This window comes from Lepidochelys olivacea, assembly GCF_965140295.1.
Source record: "Lepidochelys olivacea isolate rLepOli2 genome assembly, chromosome: 19".
NCBI lineage: Eukaryota > Metazoa > Chordata > Testudines > Cheloniidae > Lepidochelys > Lepidochelys olivacea.
In genome coordinates, this window is record NC_140429.1 from 11,426,176 (window position 1) to 11,447,150 (window position 20,975).

At 53.3% G+C, this 20,975-nt stretch overlaps 1 protein-coding gene across 5 annotated transcripts; it reads right to left on the minus strand.

Annotated features, from left to right (window-relative positions):
• Positions 1 to 1,855: 1,855 nt before the first annotated feature.
• LOC311533207 (uncharacterized protein) lies at positions 1,856 to 10,875 on the minus strand. Of its 5 annotated transcripts, none has more exons than XR_014714527.1 (4): positions 10,306 to 10,875; positions 9,843 to 9,909; positions 8,826 to 8,889; positions 1,856 to 2,666 (listed from the first exon to the last, which is right to left on the minus strand). XR_014714527.1 is itself a non-coding variant. In XM_084652422.1 (4 exons), the coding sequence occupies exons 1-4, from the start codon at positions 10,227 to 10,229 to the stop codon at positions 2,394 to 2,396; spliced, it is 411 nt and encodes a 136-aa protein (XP_084508548.1). In that variant the 5' UTR covers positions 10,230 to 10,324; the 3' UTR covers positions 1,856 to 2,393. The 5 variants fall into 5 exon arrangements, 1 of the variants encoding a protein (XP_084508548.1); XR_014714528.1 differs by having other exon boundaries at positions 8,826 to 8,955; positions 10,306 to 10,874; XR_014714529.1 differs by having other exon boundaries at positions 8,826 to 8,955; positions 10,223 to 10,324.
• Positions 10,876 to 20,975: the final 10,100 nt, after the last annotated feature.

Consider the following 20,975-nt stretch of genomic DNA (forward strand, 5'->3'; position numbering starts at 1 on the left):
AGCAGAAGCTGTTAAGTCTGTCTGGGCTTTTACAGCCCTCTTCCCGCTCAGCCGCAGCTCGGGCTGCCACCTCAGCACCTGCGGCCTCAAACTCTCCATCCCCGGTGTCCAACCTTACCAGAGTCACAGCTGTGTGGTCAAAAACGCTGCAGTTCCCCCCCGGGGGGGACACGACACTTTCTTCACCCGCAGTTCTGGGATGTGACCACACGGTGGCAGCAACAAGGCAGGAGTGGAGAGTCCCGGCTCCAGCGCGTGAAGTCCATCGCAATTTGCTATTTTCAGCGGGCCCTCTGACGAGCTGGAGGGAATTAATCGCGCAAGAGGCGCAGGCGCAAAGCGGCCGCAGGGGGCTGTGATGAGGTAATTGCTGCGCTTTGCGCCCCAGGCTGAGCTCCTGCAGTGCGAGAGGCTTTCCCCTTAGAAAAGGGCCAAGGCTGACAAAGTCCCGGCCAGCAGGAGCTCTTCAGGGCTGCCCAGCTGCCCAAGGGGCTCCTCCCCCTTGCTGCTAATGAGCAGCCTGGGTCTTTGGATGGAATTTGCTCATCCCGGGTGCTTAGAGGCTTTTACAAAGGTGGGGAATAGTTCCCAACGGGGCGGTGCAGTGTGACCGGCCTGGGGCTGCAGCGCCAGGCCTAGAGCCCAGATCTCATGGCTCCCCGATCCTGCCACCGGTGCACATGCCGCTGGGACAGCCAGGGTCTCCCCCAGCAGCTGTCGCCTCTTTTTCTCATTCCAGCAGGGCAGGAATTAGCTCTGGGACTCCGGCTGCTGGGGACCCCTTTGAAAGGAGGCGTGGCGGGTAGCTGGGCCTTCCCCTAGCTGCTCGGGTCATGGTCAGCAAACCCTCCCCTGGCCCCTGTTAGCCATGCACTCAAGATGTCTCTGTCGAGAACAAGGGCAAGATTCTCTGAGGCTTGCCTGTGGGTTTGGGAGATGGTTCATGGTGAGGGGGCACGGCCTAGGGGGCTACCTGCTGCTTGCATTGTCTGCTCCCCCGTCTCTTTCCCCTGCGCTCTGACGTTCAGCAGTCCTGGTCATACGTCACTGAAAGGAACAGAGCGCAGCACCCAGGGTATTACAGGAACTGCTCGCTCAGAGCTGGTGTGTTTGGCTGTTGTCAGCCGCACGCTCACCCCGTCGCTGACTGATGGATTCTGTCAAGGTTTGGAGAGAGGCTCAGGCAGACGCCGGTCTGGGAGGCAGCCTGGTCCTGGGGGTGGTTGTGTAGCTGGGTTCCCGGAGGCAAAGGCCAGAGCTGCGAGGAATTACTCCTATGGGTGACGCTGGCATGGGTCGACAATTCTGCGTGGCCTTGGATTTAGGAGCAGGGACTCCCCTAGCACTCCTATGGTACCAGTTGAGGCCGTGCAGAGCCATGTGTTCAGGGGTGGCAGGAGCTGGCTACGGATTCTTAGGCTCTACTCCCAGGATGCTGAGTCTGGCTTGGCTTGTTCCCGCGAGAGTTTAGCCCAATGTTGGGGCATGGATTCACCCCAGACGCTACTGTCCTTGAAGGGTACCACCCTTCCTCCCCCCACATTGCGGCTGCTGCTTTATGAATGGCTTGTTCATGGATTTTTTTTGTCTTGCTGTGATTTAAAAAACAAATAGGGCATCACCAGACACTTCACGTAGCGACATGGATTGGTGTAGGGTGAGCCCCTGCTGTGGCCCGGGGCAGCCCTCACTGAAAATGCCAAGGTCAGGGCAGGCTGTGAAAAGGAGAACCATCTGCAGATTCTCCCAAAGACTGGTGGTTAACACTGAAGTTAGACTCACCAACCAGCCATAAACTGTGCTCCTGATCCCCCCGCACTGGTTAGCAAGAAGCAAAAAAGAAGAAGAAAAGAAATCACACAGCCCTCTTTATTACATTCCAGTTCTCTGGCTCCCAATCAGCACCTAAGCCGGTCAGCCACGTTACCAGGTCAATATTAATTTGGATCTTACCCAAAATCCCACGCTGCCAGCCAATCCTTTAGCGTCTAAAACTAAAGGTTTATTATAAAGAAAAAAAAGAAAGCACCAAAAGAGACTTGTTAAATAGTAAAGCAATCAGACACATATATAAGATTTCAAAGTCCGTATATCAGGTTCTTAGCGGTGTTGGTGAGTTTGCTGGCTTGAAAGTCCTTCTGGAACGCATCCACAGCTTAGATGGGTCATTCACTCCTTTGTTCAGAGCTTTATTTCTAGAAAAGTTACTCCAGAGGTAAGAACATGGGTGGCGGGTGAATCCCCGCTTTGGGGAGTCTAGCCCACTGGCTGCGCCTCTTCCACCCGAGGCCCTGCCCCCATGCACGGCAGAGCCCTGAACCCCTGTAACAGGAGGAGCCCTGAGGGCCCCACTGCGCCTGGGAGAGCCCCACGGCCTGCTCACCCCAGCCACGTCAGGCCACCCCATCGAGCCACCGGGCTGAGCACATGGCCGAGCAAGCCACCTCACTCCCCCGCCAGACCCTCCCGCCTACCCCTGGCTTGCCGTGTTCCCTCCTCACTCCCCTGCCCTGAGGAGGAGGGATGCGGGGGCCTCGGGGAAGGGGCAGGGCCCAGGTGTCCGTTGGCAGGTCGGTGGTGGCTGCGCCAGGGAAGGCAGGAATGAAGACAAAACGGACATGACGCAGCTGCCGTTGATATTCTTCTGGCCATGTGGCTGGTACTTCCTGTGTCCCAAACACAAACATGGAAAAGCCTTAGAGTTCTGTGCCCAGGCCTGCCCCTACATGTCTTGCTGACTCATAAGGTATTTTTCCCTGGTTCCTTTCCATGGGTTCATCGTACTGCTGATGACCCGTGATAGGTCATCGAACAGGCTAGACCGTGCCGATGCCAGCCTGTCTGGCGATGTCACCCAGAACATGGCACAAGTTTGAAAATACAGATAAGCCCTACATATCTATAACTCATAATACAAAGGGGATACAAGCATATACACAAGATTATCAGACCTGACAAACCGTAACATAAAGCGTCACCCATGTTCTATACAGTGTCACACCCGACTCGTGGCCCGTGGGCGTCTCAGCCCTGGTTCTGGGCACCCAGAGCTGGAGGGAGCTCAGCCCCGGTTACTGTTCCCACTCACGCCGGGGGATGGTCCCCGCGCCCCAGAGGAGCACACGTGTGCCTGGGTGCACGCCGAACAGCCCCTTACTGCCAACAGGGCCGCCGGCCGAGACGGTGTTACTCAGCGTGGTAACTGGGCAGAAACTGGCCTTCAGATCCTACGGTGATGAGCGTGGTCCGGGCTCAGCCAAGTTAGACACACAATGTGGCCCACAGACGTTTAACTAATGTACTTGGAAGGAACTCGCCAGCGGTAGCAAGGGAGAATAAAGGGGCAGCGTTGCATAAAAGGAGCCAGCGTGGGCTAGTGGACAGGGCACTGGACAGGGACTCAGGAGACCTGGGTTTGGGCTTGGCCACTGAGCTTGGCCAAGTCACAGCCCCCCTCCAAGCCTCAGTTTCCTGTCCCGTGTCTGTCTTGTCTGTTTTGGGCAGGGACTGTCTCTCGCTCTGTGTCCCTAGAGTGCCTAGCACAATGGGCCCTGATCTCAGCGGGGGCCTTGTACAAATAAGCAGGGGTTAAACAATTAGGCCCTTGTTAACTTGCCAATTGCCTAGCAGAAGGTAGAGAGCCTGGGGAGTGTTCCAGGGACAAGGTGAGAAGCTAGCAGCAAGGATGCTTCTTGACAAGCTGAAGCAAGGAGGTTTCCTGTGGCGGACTGGATCCTTTCCCCTCCTGACTGCGATGGCTGGCAGCCCCAACCATGTCTCATTCTGGGAGGGGACAGGGCATGGTCACCATTGACTAGAGAGGCTGGTGTTTCTGTGGCAGGGAAGCCCTAGATCCTGTAATATCCTGGTGTGACCCTGATTTCAGACTTGTCCTCCCCACTTGCTCCTGGGTGTTGCCTGAGGCCCATGCCAAGGAAGAGGCAGAACGACTCTTTTCTCCTCTCCTTTCGCTGGGCAGAAGGGGGCGTAGTGACACGCTCCAGCTGCAAGTCTATGATCCAGATGGGGGATGTGCCCCAGAGTTTGAGGGGGGTCTGGAGCTGGGATGTGGGGGTGGGGAAGGGGGGCTGTCTGCCAAATATGACTCCGGTGTAGGGGGCCAAACTTGAGTGGCATTGTGAGCTAGCACACCAGCTCCCTCAAGTTTACCACATGCTCCAATGTGGCTCAGCTGCCCCTCCGTCATGATGAAGGGGAGCCCTAGGCAGCTGCCCAGAAATCTGCTAGCCTGGCTAGCTGCCTAGTTTGCCTAGAGTTAGACTTGCCCCTGTCTGATGTCCCTTTGTGGCAGATGCCCATCAAGCAGTGAGGGCTTTCACCCGCGAGGCCCTTTGTTCTTGAGTCTACCAGCAGGAGTTCATAGAATCATAGAACATCAGGGCTGGAAGGGACCTCAGGAGGTCATCTATTCCAACTCCCTGCTCAAATCAGGACCAATCCCCAATTTTTGCCCCAGATCCCTAAATGGCCCCCTCAAGGATTGAACTCACAATCGTGGCCCCCCGAGTTGTTCAAGAGGGCCTGCTAGGAGCTCATCCAGCCTGTAGCCAAAGCCGGTGGGCAGTGAGGGAGCTCCCCTGGTCCTGCCCCGGTTCACACCATGAGGATTCCGGGAAGGGGAGGGAGCCGGCTGTAGGAGTCCTGCCCTCCTGTGGGGAGCATGGCTGAGATGTTTGGGATGGTGCCGCATGCCATCCCTGCAGGCGGAGAAGGGCTCCCAGCAGCCCTGGCTGTGTCGTTAAAGGGGAGGAGGGAATGGAAAGGGGGCAGGTGGAAGAAGACGACTACGAATAGTGGAACGGGTGCTCGTGTGGGGTGGGAAGAGGCTGCGTTAGCGTCAGATGGGGAAAGGGGTCCCTTGGCCCGGGAATAACAGACTGAGGCCTGCTAACTGGGGCTGCTAACGCACAAAGCCGGGTGTGGGTTGGAATGGATTCCGGCCCCGATTCTCGAGGGGATGCGACTGGGCCGCCCCTTTCAGTGCTTAGCCCCCTCTCCCCCTGCTATACCACATGAGCAATACTTCCATCTCCCGCTGCCCCCCGCTGTTCTGGGCTCGCAGCCCCCGCCTGCCGTGGGAGTGTGAAATCTTATCTATGTTAGGCAGCATTCCCACTCAGCACCTGGGAATTGGCAAGTGTGGCTGGCTCGACATGTTAATGAAAGTGTCTGCCTCTCGTTTTGTAACATTGTACCAGGTGTACAAATATTTTAATTTACTTTCTGGACCAAAAAAACCACACCCCACTTCACTGGGGTTCACACCAGGGATGGCTCTGGCCCTTGATGTCTGTATCCCTAGGCTCTTTCTGAGTTCGGGACACCCCCCTACCTGCTGCACTCCAGACACACAGGCCGGTAGCTGGGCTCCTTTGATTCTTGCTTTGGCACAGCAGGGCAGGTGGGTTTCCTGTTTAGGATTTCAGAGCTGTATGCTGGAGCCTGGGGAACTCAGCTCCACTGAGAGAGGGCAGGCGGCAGCCGGATGTGCTGGGTCAAAGCAGTTCAGTTCTGTTTTCCCTAGGCCAAAGGAAGCACTTACCCTGGCTTGGGTGGATTAACCAGGATTTGCCACACTGGTCCTGATTGCTGCTCCCTTTACACTGGGCTTCCTCAGCAAGCATCTAAGTGAGACGCTTTATGGGTTTCTCTCTGTGACAGGGGAAGCTGGCCCTTTAAGAGGGTTGGGGGCTCAGCCTCACCTGCCTCAGGTGTAGCCTGCTTCCCCAGGTGAAGGGAATGAGCCCTGGGGGGGCAAGGGCAGCATGTGACTCAGAGCCAGGCCTTCTGGGAGATAGAAAGGGAACCCGGGGCTCAGGGGGAGACTCCCAGGAGCAGAAGGGCTGGGTGAGCTGTTCTGAACAGGGAGATGCATGGGGGAGGCCTGCAGGGAGAGAAGCCAGCCTGGGGGAGGGAAGCCACAGTCGGGCTAGGGCTGAGAACGCCGCCCCAAGGGTGTGAGCCAGCAGATATCAGTCGTGTGGCTGGTGCTTAGAGACATGGTGACCAGTGTGTCTCTGGACCTGCAGAGACCAGAGGAGGAGAGCTGGGAAGAGTTCTTCTGTTAATAAACCAGACCCCCAAAGGGGTATCCTGTGACATGTGAAGTTATTGGGGAGCCCAACAGGATGAACAGTGAGGCAGTGGACAGGCCCAAAGCTAAGCTGGGTGAGTCTCTGCTGTGCGCTCTCTCCCTCCTTGCAGTTTCACCACAGCGCTTTGGTGCGAGAGCCTTCTCCTCTGCAGTCCCTGCTGCCTGGAATGATCTTCCTCTGTCTCTCTCTGCCTCATGGGCTCTCCATCTCCTTTCCAACAGGAACTGAATCCAGCGCTCCCCTCGTTGGGGGGGGGGGCCTGCCTTTTCACGGGTCTGTCTCTCCCTCTTTGTGTGTTCGGTTCCTCTTTTAAAACCAGTGTCTCTAGAGCATTTGCGGGACCGTGCTGGCATGGGGGACGCTCCGCAGGCTCGCGCTGTAGTGTCGCTGGAAGTCTGAGCCAGCGCACGTTGGATCGAACAGCACAACACAGCGGTTTGAAAAACCGCTTGATGCTTCCGTTGCTCTCCTTTGTGTGACGCTTTCTCTGAAGCTTGAACCGAACTTGTGCTCAGGGGGAATACTGCAGGCTGTGCTCTTGCGATGTCCTGGATTTTGCACAGGGCGTAGCCAAGGGGGTTCTCAATCCACGACAGGGGCTTCTAGGAGCCACTCAATCTTACTAATAATTAACTAGGTTTCCGTAAATACTTGCTCGTGTGATTTAAGTAACTTGCTTTGGCCTTCCGTGGCCAACTCACACTATTCTGTGAGCAAATTTACTGGCAGGCATAGTTCACTGAAACAGGAAATAGCCAAGGCCTTTCAGGAAGGCTGGCTTTGTGGGTAAAGGTGTGTCTGCCCTGCATTGTAAATCTGGGCTCAGACTCCTGTTTGAGCCCAACCCCGCCCCACTGTCGTCCACACCCACATCCGTCTGGCTCAGGTCAGGAAGCACTCGGACCTGAGTCCTAGGACCCACCAGGAGAGGGAGGGGGTCTGAGTCCAGGTCCCACTTAGGCTCGGGCCCAAGCCCTGTCACTTTGCGGTGGGGATGCAGTTCAAACCGCAGATGGTGCAGCATAGCCACGTTCGCGCAGCTGTGAGACCCAGGCCCAACAATTGTAAACCGAGGCTTACAAGGCAGAGTGGATGCTCAAGCGTGGGCTTGGAAACACTGAGTCCACAAACCTGCCCCACAGCCCTGGGTTGACAATGCAATGTAGATGTACCCTAAGGCAGTGGTTTTCAAACGTTTTTCCTCGTGACCCAGTTGAAGAAAATTGGTGATGTCCGTGACCCAGCATAATTATATCTTTTGACTAGAGTTTTCATAAAATCATAATATTGCAGTCCATTCCAGCATAACCCACTTTACATCACTAGCCTTAGTAAGCCTATGGTAAGGAGTGGGGGAGGTGGCCAAGGGTGGGGAGCAGGGATGAGGGCTCTGTCTGGGGGTGAGGGCTCTAGGGTGGGACTGGGGATGAGGGGTTCAGGGTGCAGGAGGGGGCTCAAGGCTTGGGTAGAGGGTTGGGATGCGGGGTGGGGTGAGGGCTCTGGCTGGGGGTGTGAGCTCTGGGGTGGGGCACGGGTGAGGCGTTTGGGGTGCAGGCAGGCTGCCAGAGGACTCCCCCCAGCCCTCTCTTCCCCAGCTAGCTCCGCGGGAGGGGGCCCCTTTCTCCCCCCGCCAGCAGGCATCACAGAGCTCTGGGGGAAGGGTCCCTCTCTCCCTGCCGGCAGCAGCATGCTCTAGGGCCAGGGGAGAGGCCCACAGCAGCCCTGCAAGCCCCAACTTGCTCCCCTCCTCAGTTCCCGCCTACCTCTTTCCTCTCCAGGTCCCTGCTGCATGGCAACGATCGTTACAATTTGAATCAGCAAGGCGACCCTGTGCTTGACGTTCCGTGACCCAGCGCTGGGTTGCGACCTGTACTCTGAAAATCACTGCTCTAGGGCACTTGACTAGGATTGGGGAACCCTGGTTTCACTCCAAGTTCTGCCACAGGCTCCCAGTGATCTTGGACAAGTGACTTCATCCCTCTCTGCCTCAGTTCCCCATCTGTACAATGTGCCGCCCTGCCCTGCCTCCCAGGGCTGTTGAGGAGAGAGACCTTTGAAGACTGAAGGATGTTGAGATCTACTGGTGAAAAGTGCGAGTTGAGAGCCCTGGGGCCTGAACTGTCCCTGGCGGGGCCCAGCCTGATTCAGCGGAGCCAAGGGCAGCATTGCCAGCCCCAAATGTTCCAAAATCATGAGTCAGGCTCACCAGAAATCACGAGATTGGCTTTAAATCATGAGATTATGTAAAAATTATGGATTTGAGGTTCTTTTTATTTGCCCTTTGCTTTTTGAGCCTTCAGGGCACACTGGGGTCACATTTCTGAAGCTTTCTCCACAGCCACAAGGGCTAGCACCTTACTTTAAGAATGAAGGCTGAAATCCTCCTAGATTCACATGACTCCAGGAGCTGGGGCTTTAAGGAAAACAATAATTCTTGGAGGGGTTGGATTATCTCTGAAACAGCTGCAGCTCTGTTCTTGGCTGCCTCTCGGAACAGAGCCTCGGTTCAGCCCTTTCCCAGGGCTCCCCGCCTTTGTTAAAAGGCCCCGGCAGAGCTACAGCGTGAAGCTAGATGCCAGATTAAAAGATTGCTTCAGACCTCTGAGAGGCCGTGGGGAGGGGGGGAAGGGACGACTCAAGAGCTCTGGCTCTCTGCAAGCTGTTGCAAAAAGCATAAAGCATCAGACCATCTTCTGCCGATGCACTTACCCGTCTTTTGATGCTCAAGAGAAAGGAAAGCGTCCGGTAGGGAACGAAATCCTGCTGCTTCTGGCTGAGGAGCAGACGGTGAGCTCAGTGCTAGGAAATGGCTGGGTTATACTCCGCGCGAGGATGCTCCCTGCAGGGGTAAAGGGCTGTAATAAGCTGCAGGAGACGGGGCATGTACAGGGGAAGGAGTCACTGGGCTGGATTCACCGCTGTTTCTCTTCTGTTCTACGCTGGTGTCACCACGCTGACTTCAGTGGCGTGACTCTGGAGTAAATGCGGTGGTATAGTAGGTCCCTGCGCCCTCCGGGCCTGGCTTATACTGGAGGGAGCTCATTGTGCCAACCGCGTGGCATGCATGCGATGTACTTCATGCCCCCATGCGCCGGCTCCCCCGTGGCCAGTGCGCTGTGACCCCTTTTTGGAGCTGACTGACTTCCCGCATGGGTAACCGCGGTGCGGTCCTTCCACGGTACCACGCTCCATAGGTACGTGGCCAGTGCGGATGCCGAGCACTGGTACAATAACCCCAATGGCGCAAATATCCTCCACTCCTGTCCCACAGAGCACTCCTCAGCTTGCCTGCCTGGTCTGTTTTCTGTGTTCTGCGGGCCTAGAGTCAGGGCTGCCAGAAGCCACTGGCCTGGTCAAACCGTGCTGCCTGCCCCATAGAGCTCGCTGCCTGCCCTTTTGCCAGTTGTGGACAGCAAAGGAGTTGGGTGTTGGTTTTTTATAAATATTGTCCTGCCTGAATGCATTGGGCAGGGGTAGGCAACAGGTGGGCTGCGGGCCAAATCCGGACCGTGAGATGCTTTTGAACAGACCCAACATCTTTTTAGTTACTTATTAATTTTTAAAAAATTTCTCTGGCGTGTTTGGACCTTGACTGAGAAATTTGGAGCTTGACAAAAAAAATAGACTACCCCGAGGACATGAGACAACGCAAAGATAAAACACCTGGGATAAAAAGCTCCAAAGGGGTTAAGGTCACAATGACGGCTGGGCGAAGTGGGTACTTACCTGACTCCATCCAGGCGAGAAGAGTTTGCTCTTGCCAAGGATACGAAAGCATTGCAGAATCTCGGGCCTAGAAAAGGGGAGAGGGTCGGCAGTGAAAGCTGAGAGAGACAGACAGACACTGCAGGGGGGCACTCTGCTTGGGTCAACTCGGAGATGGCTGGATCATGGGCAGCCGGTGAACCCCGGGCTCTTCTTCCTGAGGCTCTGCCTTTCCTGCTGGAGCCCAGAGTGCCCCCGCGTGCAGCTGCCACCCCTTCCCCCACGGGCTGCCCGAGCATCCCCAGTCTGGAGCTCAGGCCAGCCCCCATTAGCCCCAGCGTGGGCGAGACCACACACGGCTGTTTGGGGAGGCTCAGCCCGCCTTGGCCTTCGATACTCACTGCCCATGAGCTGGATGAAATGTACTGAAGCTTGCAAGGAAAGATTATGGGGGAATTTGCGTATAGCCCTTAAATGGTTTTACCTCCTGTCTCCGCTTGCCTTAGACCTTTGGATGAATGAAGAACGAGTGCTTTGTTTCTGAGTTGCTCTGATCAGCTCACTGATCACAGATCCCCAGAGTGAAGCCAAACCTGGTTGGGGCTCTTGTGCTCACTGGTTGAGAAATGCAGGGAATGTTTGGGAGGGACCCAGTCCCAGGGTGGTAGAATTGCACGGCTCTCAGAAAGGGGTGATGGTAGCGAGGTATGTCCCCAAAAGGGTGCACTCAAGGGGGTCTAAAGCAAAGTGTGCCCTGGAACTATGACATTGTTGCTCTAGATTTGTGGGGTGTATATACCCCAGAATGTGATCAAGCTATTTGCAGCCATATTATGTGCACTCAGCCACTGTGAATGAATGAAATAGAACACCGCATAGTTAAGGGTTAATTTGGAGGCAGGCTTTCAGAAGCAAGGTCATAACAATTAGCAAAACTGCCAGTAAGTATGGGAAGAGGGGAGGAAAAAGTAAACAACTGAGACTGGAAGAAGATATGTGGCTGAACAGCCTTGAGTCTAGACGCCTCTGAGAGTAAAAATTTCTTGGAAGTTAAGACAAGTGATGACTTAGTAGGGGTCATTATGGCCTGTGTGTTTTGTAGAAGTTAGTGTTAAAAAGTTTAGATAATAGTGTACTTTGGGGAGCTATCCTGGGAGAGATGTTTTCTTGACATCTTTACTCCCTGGCAGGGAGGCGTTTGGCCAGCGCTAACTTGTCGTTGAATACTCAATATCTGGGATGTTCTAAATCTGTTGCTTATGTCCATGTGCGCTTAAATCAAATCAACTGCAGTGTTAGACAAGAGCATGCTGACTTGTATTATTCCTTGATCAGACAATCGCTGAGTTCCTCTTGATTTATTCCTTACACTGCCTGGAGTGAAAGAGTTAAGTTGCGGGTTCTGACAACCGTGGGTAACAACATCAGTGACAGAAGCTGTCTTCAGCATCGTGGTTATCCTGCAATAACGCCCCTCTTAGCAGCAAGGCTCTTGGAAGGTGGCCCTCTGAAATCTCCCACAAGCCACTGCTTCAGGGAATAGTGCCAGGAACTCTGGGGTAGGTACCCAGAGGGGTACCCTGAGGGGAAGGAGGTACCCAGAGGGGAAGCAAAGCATTATGGTTGGTGTGGATGTGCAGCCAGATCAGTGTGATCCTGCTACCTCCAATCTCTAGTGCAGACCCGGCCTTGAAGTGGGCTGGATGAAAGTGCAGCTTGAAAATCAAATGACACAGCCAGCCGCTGTCTTCCTATCACTACAATATATTCTTATTCTAACTTACCTATGGCCTGATCCAAGTCTTTCCATTCACCTGAATGGGATTTGGATCAGGCGCTTAGCTACCAATGCTGGACCAAATCGTGTCATCTTTAGCCAGCCCTGACTCCCACTGAAGTCCGTGCTGGTTCTAGCTGAGTAAAGAATTTAAGATCTGGCCATTAGTGATATTGAAATTGTCCAGCCCTCTTTTTAAAACCTCAGCCACAGAATTTGATTTCTGGACCTCCTGCAGCAATGAGTTCCACAGCTTAACCAAATGCTGGAGGAAGCAACATTGTCCTCTGCCAATGGGAAGTCAATGGGAGCTTTGGGGGAGGTACCTGGAGGCGCGGCCAGGGCAACACACAGACCCCCTGTGCCCCCTCTCCCCCAGGTCCCCTCCGCTTCCCGGAGTGGCACGGGGGCAGGGCAGGCAGGGAGGGAGCCTGCCCTGCTCCCCGTGCATGCCAGGCCGGAGCCACTCTAGGTAAATGCTGGGGAGGTGGGGGTGCCGTGGGGAGCTGGCGGGCTGCAGGAAATAGTCCCGCGGGCCGCATGCGCCCCGCGGGCCGCGTGTTTGAGACCCCTGATCTAGGCTGTAAACTCTCTGGGACATGGGCTCACACCACAGGCTGTGGGGTACTGTTTTGAGCCTGATGCCGCAATCGAGGGATATCACTTGGCAACTGGGAAATTTTGGTTCTCCACATCGGTGTCATCTTCCCCTCCCTCCCGCTGGAAATGGCTCGTCACTCCAAGGCACCGAAGCCTTGTGGAACTCCCCTTGTGCTATGAGAGAACAGATCAGAGCAGCCTTGAGACCCAGAACCCTCTTGCAGGGAATGGCTCCTTTGAGCAGGCCTGTGTCCTTGTAAGGGCGGGGGAATTTCAAAAGGAATATACAGAATTTGGGGGTGGCACAGACAAAAGGAGCCTCTGAGATCCGGTGCCGAAAGCCGTGACAGAGGCCCAGTGTGTGCTTCTCGAGCTGAAATAGACGAACGGTATGAAAGGGCTGCATAAACTTTCACTGAAGTGCGACTCTGCTCTGAAAAGTGACTCTGGAGGGAAGAAAACAAGGCCTCCTGGGCTTCCATCTTTATTAATCCAGAGCAAAACTACTCCGCTGAAAAGTGAAGAGGAAGAAGAAAAACTTTTCCCCTCCCAGCTTCCAGCCCCGCTGAGCTGCCAGATGCTTGGAGAGTCAAGCTGGGTTCTCTGTGACTCCTGCATCGTATCCATCCATCCTGATGCTTGTGCTGCCCCGTTTGAAGGCCTGGGGTCCAGATCCTGTGCGTGGCTTGTGGGATCAGAGAAGACCGCAGGGGCTGGTTGGCTGCAGTGATGACTGCAGCATGGACAAGAATGGGGAGGGGGGTTGAGAAACCCAGCGATACTAACATAGAAACAATAGCAGGCCGGTCCCCTGCTTTCACTCTCCGTTCTTAACGTTGGCTGTAGATAGACTGTGAGGGAAGCATGTTGTCATCCCTATTTTATGGATAAGGGAAGTGACTTGCCTAAGGTCACCCTGTAGGTCAGTGACCAGTCTGGGACTAGAGCCCAGGTCACCTGAGTCCCAGTCCAGTGCTCTATCCAGTAGATCTCATGGGGTGGTTGCAAGTGACATGACTCCACCCCTGCATCAGTCGTCTTATGGGCTTGAACCAGGGACCATCAGCAGCACAGATCTCTCTCAATTGAGTCACTTCATTGACTGGTTGTAGTTATCCTCTAGGAAACCAGCTGCTAGAGCAGGGACGTGACACACTCTGCCATTGCATTCCATGAGGATCGACTACTCAAGGTTTAATGCAATGTCCATGCCTGATCAAGGTCTCTTCCAAACCCTGTTCTGCAGGGCTTGAATGGTTCGGGCTCCCCCTGGGCTGCTCCTGTCCCACTTCCCCTTCACTCCCCTCACCACCCAGAGCAATTTGGAGGAAAATCCAGAACTTAACTTGAGGCCAGGCGCTCAGGAAAGTGCTGTCCTCCTGCAGGGAAGCACAGGAGCAGAATTACATCTCAAGGTAGCTTTGCCTCCCGCAGAGACTGTCTGTGCAGTTGCAGCTGGAAGCCAACCTTTCTTTCAGGCAGCATATGCCAGATCTTCTGTGCATAGTGAAAATATATTTTTATATATAGCATCCTGACACTAGATTTCCCTGTGGGCAGCCCCCTGCATTTACACGGTAATTAAAGAAAAATAACAGCCGCTAATATTTTAATTGCACTAAGAATTCCCACAGCCTGGCCTAACCTGATGTGTGTGTGTGTGGGTGTGAGTGAATGAATATTACAGGGCAGCTTCTCAACCTCTTTGATACCAGGGACTGGCTTGCTGCTGCCCTAAACGGAATCAGGGAGATCTCAGGGACCGGTGCAGGTTACAGGTGTATCCACTGGAGAACTTGGTGACCTTTTCAATTCGCTCTGCCCAGTGGCAAGGACAAATTCGCCCAAGAAGAGAGAAATTAATAGGTTGAATTCTTCCTTTTATCTACAGAGCAGATTCAGGAGGAGAAGAGATAGCGAAATCGCTTTTTGTTCTCCCTGATTTTTTGTTGTTGCTGGCATTGAGTGGAACAAATCAACCAAAGCTTGACTGTCTGTGATGAGGATTTGCTAAAATCTGACTATTAAAAGCCACCTCCTCCCCACCAGCCTCCCCCCACCCTAAGATTAATCATTTTGTTTAAGCACAAAGGAAATGCTACAAAGTTCTAGGCATCTTTATCTCCCCAATTAGATCCTGCGTCATTCATTTTGATAATTTAAGAAATAGGTTTTTTTTGTGTGCCTATCCGCCACTAATTAAGCCAGAACAGAGGCAGGGAGGGATGGGAAGGAATCTAAAGCTGCTCGTTCATCTAAAATAGCCTGTCATTCTTGCCTGTGATTTTAGATAATTTTAATTTGCTATAAAGGATTTGGCTTGGTAGCTTTTCTGTGGGGATGCAACAGGGCCTAGGGGAAAGAGCCCTGGATTGGGACTCTGGAGACCTGGGTTTTATTCCTGGCTCTGCCACTGGCTTGCCGGGTGACCTTGGGCAAGTCACTGCACCTCTCTGCCTCAGTTTCCCCATATGTACAATGGGGACAGTGATACAATGGGGACCCAATTAGAAAAGGGGTTAAGAGCAGCCACAGCTGGGGCTGCACCCAGTCAGGCCACAGCTGGCCATGATATAAGGGCTCAGGGAGGAGCTGGGTCAGTCTCACTCCAGCCTTGGTGTGGGAAGGACCTGGCTGCCTGGGAGCACAGGACACCTGAAGCAGAGCAGAGCAGAGCAGTGCTGGGGAAAGGCAGGCGGAGCTAGGGGCTCTGGCCTGGCGAGTCCCCAGGCTGAGGCCTGACTGAAGGCCAGAGGAGGTACTGGGGCTGCAGGGAGACAGCTGGGCCTAGAAAGGCAGCAGGTCCAACCTCCTTGCCAGTGATGAGTGGCCATTACAGACTGCAGTCTGCCCCAGAGAAAGGGGGCTAGATAACAACTGGCAGTAGCCACTGGGGCAAGGTGGGTATGGGGGAGGGAGTTCCCTTAGGAAGGGAGACCCAGAGTGTGGGGCACTGATGTGGGGCAGCACCCCACGGTAAGGGGCACTGGAGTCTGGGAGGGACATGGGAGCCTGAGGCAGGCAAGACACTGGCCAGCAGGAGGTGCTCCAAGGCTGGAAAGAGCTAATTCCCAGACTACCAGCAGGAGGCGCCGGGATGGTGAGTGCTCAATCTGCCACAGCTTCTTATCAGTAGATCTCAAAGTGCCTTACAAAAGAGCTAGGTTTATTATATTCCTCTATTATTTTGCTGAGGAGCCTAATTGCTTCAAGGGGTTAATGGCAATGGAGAAAGCTGATGCTTCTCTAGCTGTGTTGATTTTCCTGACCTTGCTGTCCAGAAAGGTCAGAGTAGAGGGTTGCTAGTGGTCCCGTCTGGCCTTAATATCTTTAGGAGAAATCCTGGCCTTTTGCAACCACTGGAGTCTTACCTCTGGCATCAATGGAGCCAGGATTTTGCCTTAGGAGTTTGACTCCTCCACTAGCTAGTCTGATGATAATGGGGTGGTGATGCATGTTTTTTGGTCAGTCGGGCTAACCAAACCCGTGACCAGCCTGAACTTGGGTCTGCTGCGGGAGAAGTCGGGATGCTGGTGGGCAACTGCAAGTTGCTTCCACCTCCTCTCTCCCCCTCCCGTCAGCAGGGAGATCAGGGCCACACAGCCAACTTCCTTGTGCTGATGAAGAGGATGGGGGAGGGAATTCACTTCCACCACTCCAGCCTTGCTGTTGGAAAGCGGCGGGAGAGCTGCAGGCTGCCACGTGAGCTGCTGGGACTGAACGACAGGGGATGGCTCACTCGATAAATCGCTCTGTTCTCTTCACTCCTTCTGAAGCATCTGGCACCGGCCAGTGTCCGAGACGGGATACTGGGTTAGAGAGGGATAGCTCAGTGGTTTGAGCATTGGCCTGCTAAACCCAGGGTTGTGAGTTCAATCCTTGAGGGGGCCATTTAGGGATCTGGTGCAAAAATTGGGGATTGGTCCTGCTTCAAGCAGGGGGTTGGACTAGATGACCTCCTGAGGTCCCTTCCAACACTAACCTTCTATGATTCTATGGACCAGAATGGCCGTTCTTATGAGTTGCTGACCTCAGGCCAGATCCAAGTCCCTGGCTTGACTCCCCCCTGACTTCAGTGGGCATGGGCTCAGGTCCTTCACGCAGGACTGTGGGTGCGTCAGCAGGGGCAACGCACGAGGCTCCCAAAGGGCCACTCCAGCTGAATGTGAAGGGACGATGGAGCTCCAAGCCCTGTCCCAGCTGTGACTGGCCTCCAAGAAGGCCCCTTGCCTGGCATATTCATAGGCATTAGAACAGTGAAAACCGGGGGCTAAATCCATTTCTGGTGTAAACTCACTCAGCAGCCCAATGTGTGATATCAGGGCTGAACTTGGCTCTTCAGTGAAACAGTCCCACTATCAAAACTGCTGCCCAGGAGCCTGGCACAGGACAGGGCGCCACCCATAGCTTTGATCTGAACTGCAGATCCCAGGAGTCTCCTTACACGTGGTCGCACTGTCGTCGTCGTCCGCTCTCAAAAACGGTCACCAGCAGGCCTGCTTCCCTTCGCACTCCTTGCTCCTGTACTTCCACAGTGGGTCAGTTATTGCTCTGCAGCCTGTAATTTCTTTCATGTTCTGCTGTCTCCGCCTAATAGGCCCCTGGTTATAATACTTCCTTGCCTCCAGAGTTCTTCTGGCCTTGCTTGTTCAAGGCTGATGGAAAATAAACACGGATCAAAGCATCTGAACAATGGGGATCAACGCATGGGGAATTCACCCACACTAGGCAGTGTTTCCATTTTAAATGGATACCCCTGAAGCGTGTCCTAGGAATACTTTCCCCTTGTTCTTACAGTTACACTGAGAGGCCCCAACGGAGATCAGGGCCCCGTTGTGCTAGGTGCTTGTACATACTAATAACCAGAAACAGTTCCTGCCCCAATGTATTTATGATGGGGAGAGTCATAGCCCCATTGTACAGATGGGGAATAGGGTGGCAAGGTCCCAGTGCCTTTCTCTGACCATGCCACGCCACTCCTTGGAAGGGAGCTTCGCTTCTCAGCGAGAGAGACCAAGACACTAATATTGCTAAATACAGGCAGCATGGCTAATGGGTAGGGCACTGTAGTAGAAGTCAGGAGACCTAGCTTCTATTCCCAGCTCTGCCACTGACCGGCTGTGTGACTGTGGGCAAGTCACTGCTGTGCTCTGTGCCTCAGTTTCCCCTCCCACTCTTTGTCTGTCTTGTGTGTTTAGATTCTTTTGGGCAGGAACTGTCTCTTACTGTGTGTCCATATCTGCCCAGCACAAGGAGATCTCCGCTGAAATAGAATGCCCCAAGTCACTACTGTAATGTCACTAGTAAACAAGTAACCCAAAATTTCCCCTTGCACGAATGTTCATTTGGGAGAGAATTTGAACTTGATATGCTCCCGGCCCCTTAAAAACGGTGCACACCTTTGCTGAGTAAAATCCATTGAATATCGTCACGTTCCTGTCCACAAAGGGACTTTCTGCACGAGAGGAGGAAATCTTAAAGGGCTGGGACTGTGGGTTATGGTGCCTGGAGTATGTGAAACTTGTGGCATCTTGGAGAGTTCTGGGAGTTGGGCCTGTCCTCAGAGGGGTTTAGGAACTAAACTCTCATTGGTTTCAATGAGCTTTAGCAGTTAGGCACCTAAATACCTTTGCACATCTGGGCGTGGGTGCCGTTTCTGGGGAAAGCAATTATCACTGGTCTCTATTAACTGCTGGTGTGAATCCCCTCTTCCCTGCGTTCATTCTGTAACTGTCCCAGAGTCAGTTAGTGGGAAAACACACCAATGCTATTTAGATCTGCCATGGCCTTTTCAAAGCGCAGCCCTTTCCAAACGTGCAGAAATTCCTGGCTGGTCGCTGACGCTTTCTGACAGCTGCAAAATGAAACTTTTTACCTGAGCTGGTACCTACCTTTGCATGATGTGACCCTGCCTGCCAGAAGGGAGACTGCAGCTTCTGTGAGAGCTGGCGTGGCCTGGCTCCTAGTTATCAGGCTGCTAGGAGCTGTGGAAGTGATTGGAGGGGAACGGAAGTGGGAGCGTGCACCAGTAACTCGAAATGAATGGGGAACGTGATGCATGGAGTAGCTGTTTCCACCAACTCCAATTGCAGAGGTTCCCGTTGATTGCATGGATCTCGGCTCTGGCTTTGCAGCCATATATGGCGAGTTGAGATCAGTTGCAAGTCTTTGACTTGAGTGGGCTTTGGATCAGGACCATAGGGAGGTCGGGGTGTGGTGGGGGGTAGGGAGGGGACTGTTACTTCGTGGTCTTGAGACTGCTGCAGTCTTTGTGCAGTGAAGGGACCACCGGGTTCGTTGTAAGGGAAGTCCATGTGGACTCTGAAAAATCAAATGCATGAACACACAGAAGGAGCAACCAGTGGATCACTCACTTGCGGAACTGACTCCCCTCTGTTGGCCAGATCCTGGTCTCCATTAACGTCAGCTGCAAAACTTCCAGGCAGGATTTGACCCCTCAGGTCTAATCTCTAGTCTAGAGTTGATTGATCTGCTATTTGGACTGTGTGTGTCTGTCTGCAGGGCTCCTGGGAGGGCTCCTGCAGAGCGCACAGTGCCAGATCCTCAGCTGGTGAAAGTCGGCGCTGAAGTCCGTGGAGCTGTCAGGATCCAACCCATATCGTTTATGTGTTGACAGAGCATGCTGTGCCCTGTAATGCCCATGTGAGCGTAGGTGGTCATAAGTGGCATAATGCCAAGTGCAGTGTACATATCTGCCCCCACAGGCTCCTGGTGGCTTTGCACTAGTGCCTCCAGCATGACCCATGAGGCTAATGAGATGGCCGTGACTCGTTCTCTGGATGAGTAGTGATGGCCAAGCATGCACGTTGAGTGCCTATCTGGGGATCTGTCAAGACGCTGAGAAATTGTAATCATGTTGTTATGGTTTCAACTGAACCTCACTGAAACAAGTGTAACAGCTGCTCCTCATTAATAAATGCAAGAAACAATTAAGCTCCTGCATGGAACCAGGTAGCGGAACAATAGTAGTCTCCACTGAAAACATAGGCATGTAGCGGCAGGGATTTGGGGGATTGCTTGGAGGGGGTGTATCTGTATCTATGAAAATAGCAGGGAACACAGCAGAGAGAATCAGCAGAAAGCCAAGGATGCAGCCGGAACAAGCACTGGGGAGGAGCACGGCTCTGGGGGAAGCCTAGAGGGAGCTTTTGGGCCAAGTGCTGGCTGAAACGGGGTTTGGACGTGTGAGCAAAGAGATTGTCCCTTGCTGCATTTAGGGAAACAGGGCTTTGAACATTCTTTGTCAATAAACAGGATGGCACCAAATAAATTGTTAATGCATAGCCCTAAATGAGGGTGGCTATGAGAGGCAGGATAGCTAAGCAGCTAAAACAAGGAAACCGGCATCAGGGGATCTTTTCTCTGACCTTGTCCTACATGAAGTCCCACAGTAAGACACTTCAGGCAGTGATAGATAAAGGACCATCTGGTCTTTTCACTTCATGAACTCCTCAGCAGGGCTTCTTGCTACTAACTCTTCCCTGGATCATCAAGAGAGCAAAGTTAGAATGGGGATGAATTTTCTCTGCTGATGGTGATATTTAGACCAATCTGGAATGGGTGAGGGGACCTTCCTGCTCTTGTCCCCATCTCGTTTCAGGGTCGTCTTGTGCCCTATGTCACTGATGACCAGGCTCATGCCTGTTCGTTAGGCTGCTGATGTCATCCGTGACCAAGGACACGTGTGTGTGAGAGAGACGCTCCGTTACAACACAGCTGATTGGATATTTGGCTCTAATCTTCATGGCCCTCATGCAACACTGGGGATGACATGCAGTGAAACATCCTGCTGCAAGCTGGGCTGGCTAGAGATGCCAAATCATTGAGGGGCGAGAGAGGCTCTCTCTCACGGTGGGATCGGTTTCTAATTTGGGTTTGTTTCCCAGTCCCAAACCCTGAAGTCTTCCCTCCATCTCACACAGACTCAAGTCCCCAATGGCTCCCAGAGCTGTGAGAGGGACAATTATGGTGGGAATACACTGCCCAAAAAGGGAGCCTCATCTGTTAGTGGCTGACCCAGGCTTTGAAGGGGAAGGGTGTTTTATATAATTTAAAAACCCTTTCTCTCATTATCTTCATGAATATAACGGCAAGCATCAGTATCCAGCAGCCAACACGCTCCCTAATATTTTACTTGCTTTTCTGGCCTCTGCTGCATGTTGCAAAGATGTGTTCCTTGAGCGGTTGTCTTGGAAAACCAAGTCTCTTTCCTGAGCAGTTTGTAGTCCGTTTAAAACCTAAGGGTGGGTGGGAAGGGTTCCAGCTCTTTCTTGCATTTTTAAATTAACATCAGAAAGACGTTTTTAATTGTTCAGATCTTTCTTTCCACTCTAGTGTCTCCTCATTTTCGCTAGCTCGTCAAAGAGCTAAAGGGTTGAAATTTCTTCCGCTCATTGACTGCCTCGGTTGCGCCCAACCAGTGTCCTGGTGTTGAGGGATATAGAGTCAGTTGGACTGTTCAGTTTGTTGCAGCTCCTATCTACTTGGGGTATTTAGATGGCACCATCTCAGCACTTCACAATCTTTAATTCTCCTCTTGTATTCCCAGCCTCCAGTGAGGCACAGCATTGCTATTATCCCCATTGTGCAGAGAGGGACGTTTTGGGCTTATCTTCACTCCCACACAATATCCGTGCAGCTGCACCAATGCAGTGTGTCTAGTGAAGATCGTCTCCCGCCATCTCTCCTCTTCATGCTTTCGGTCTCAGGGCTGGCTGAGCTCTGCCATTTACCACTAGTAATCAGAATGCGGCCAT

Excerpts from the sequence above, each read along its gene's own strand:
- LOC311533207 (XM_084652422.1), bottom strand. Across the intron at positions 8,890-9,842 it reads TCTCGCCTGGATGGAGTCAG|CCAGAAGCAGCAGGATTTCG; the intron begins GTAAGTACCCAC and ends TCTGCTCCTCAG. Across the intron at positions 2,667-8,825 it reads TCTTGAGCATCAAAAGACGG|GAAGTACCAGCCACATGGCC; the intron begins GTAAGTGCATCG and ends TTTGGGACACAG.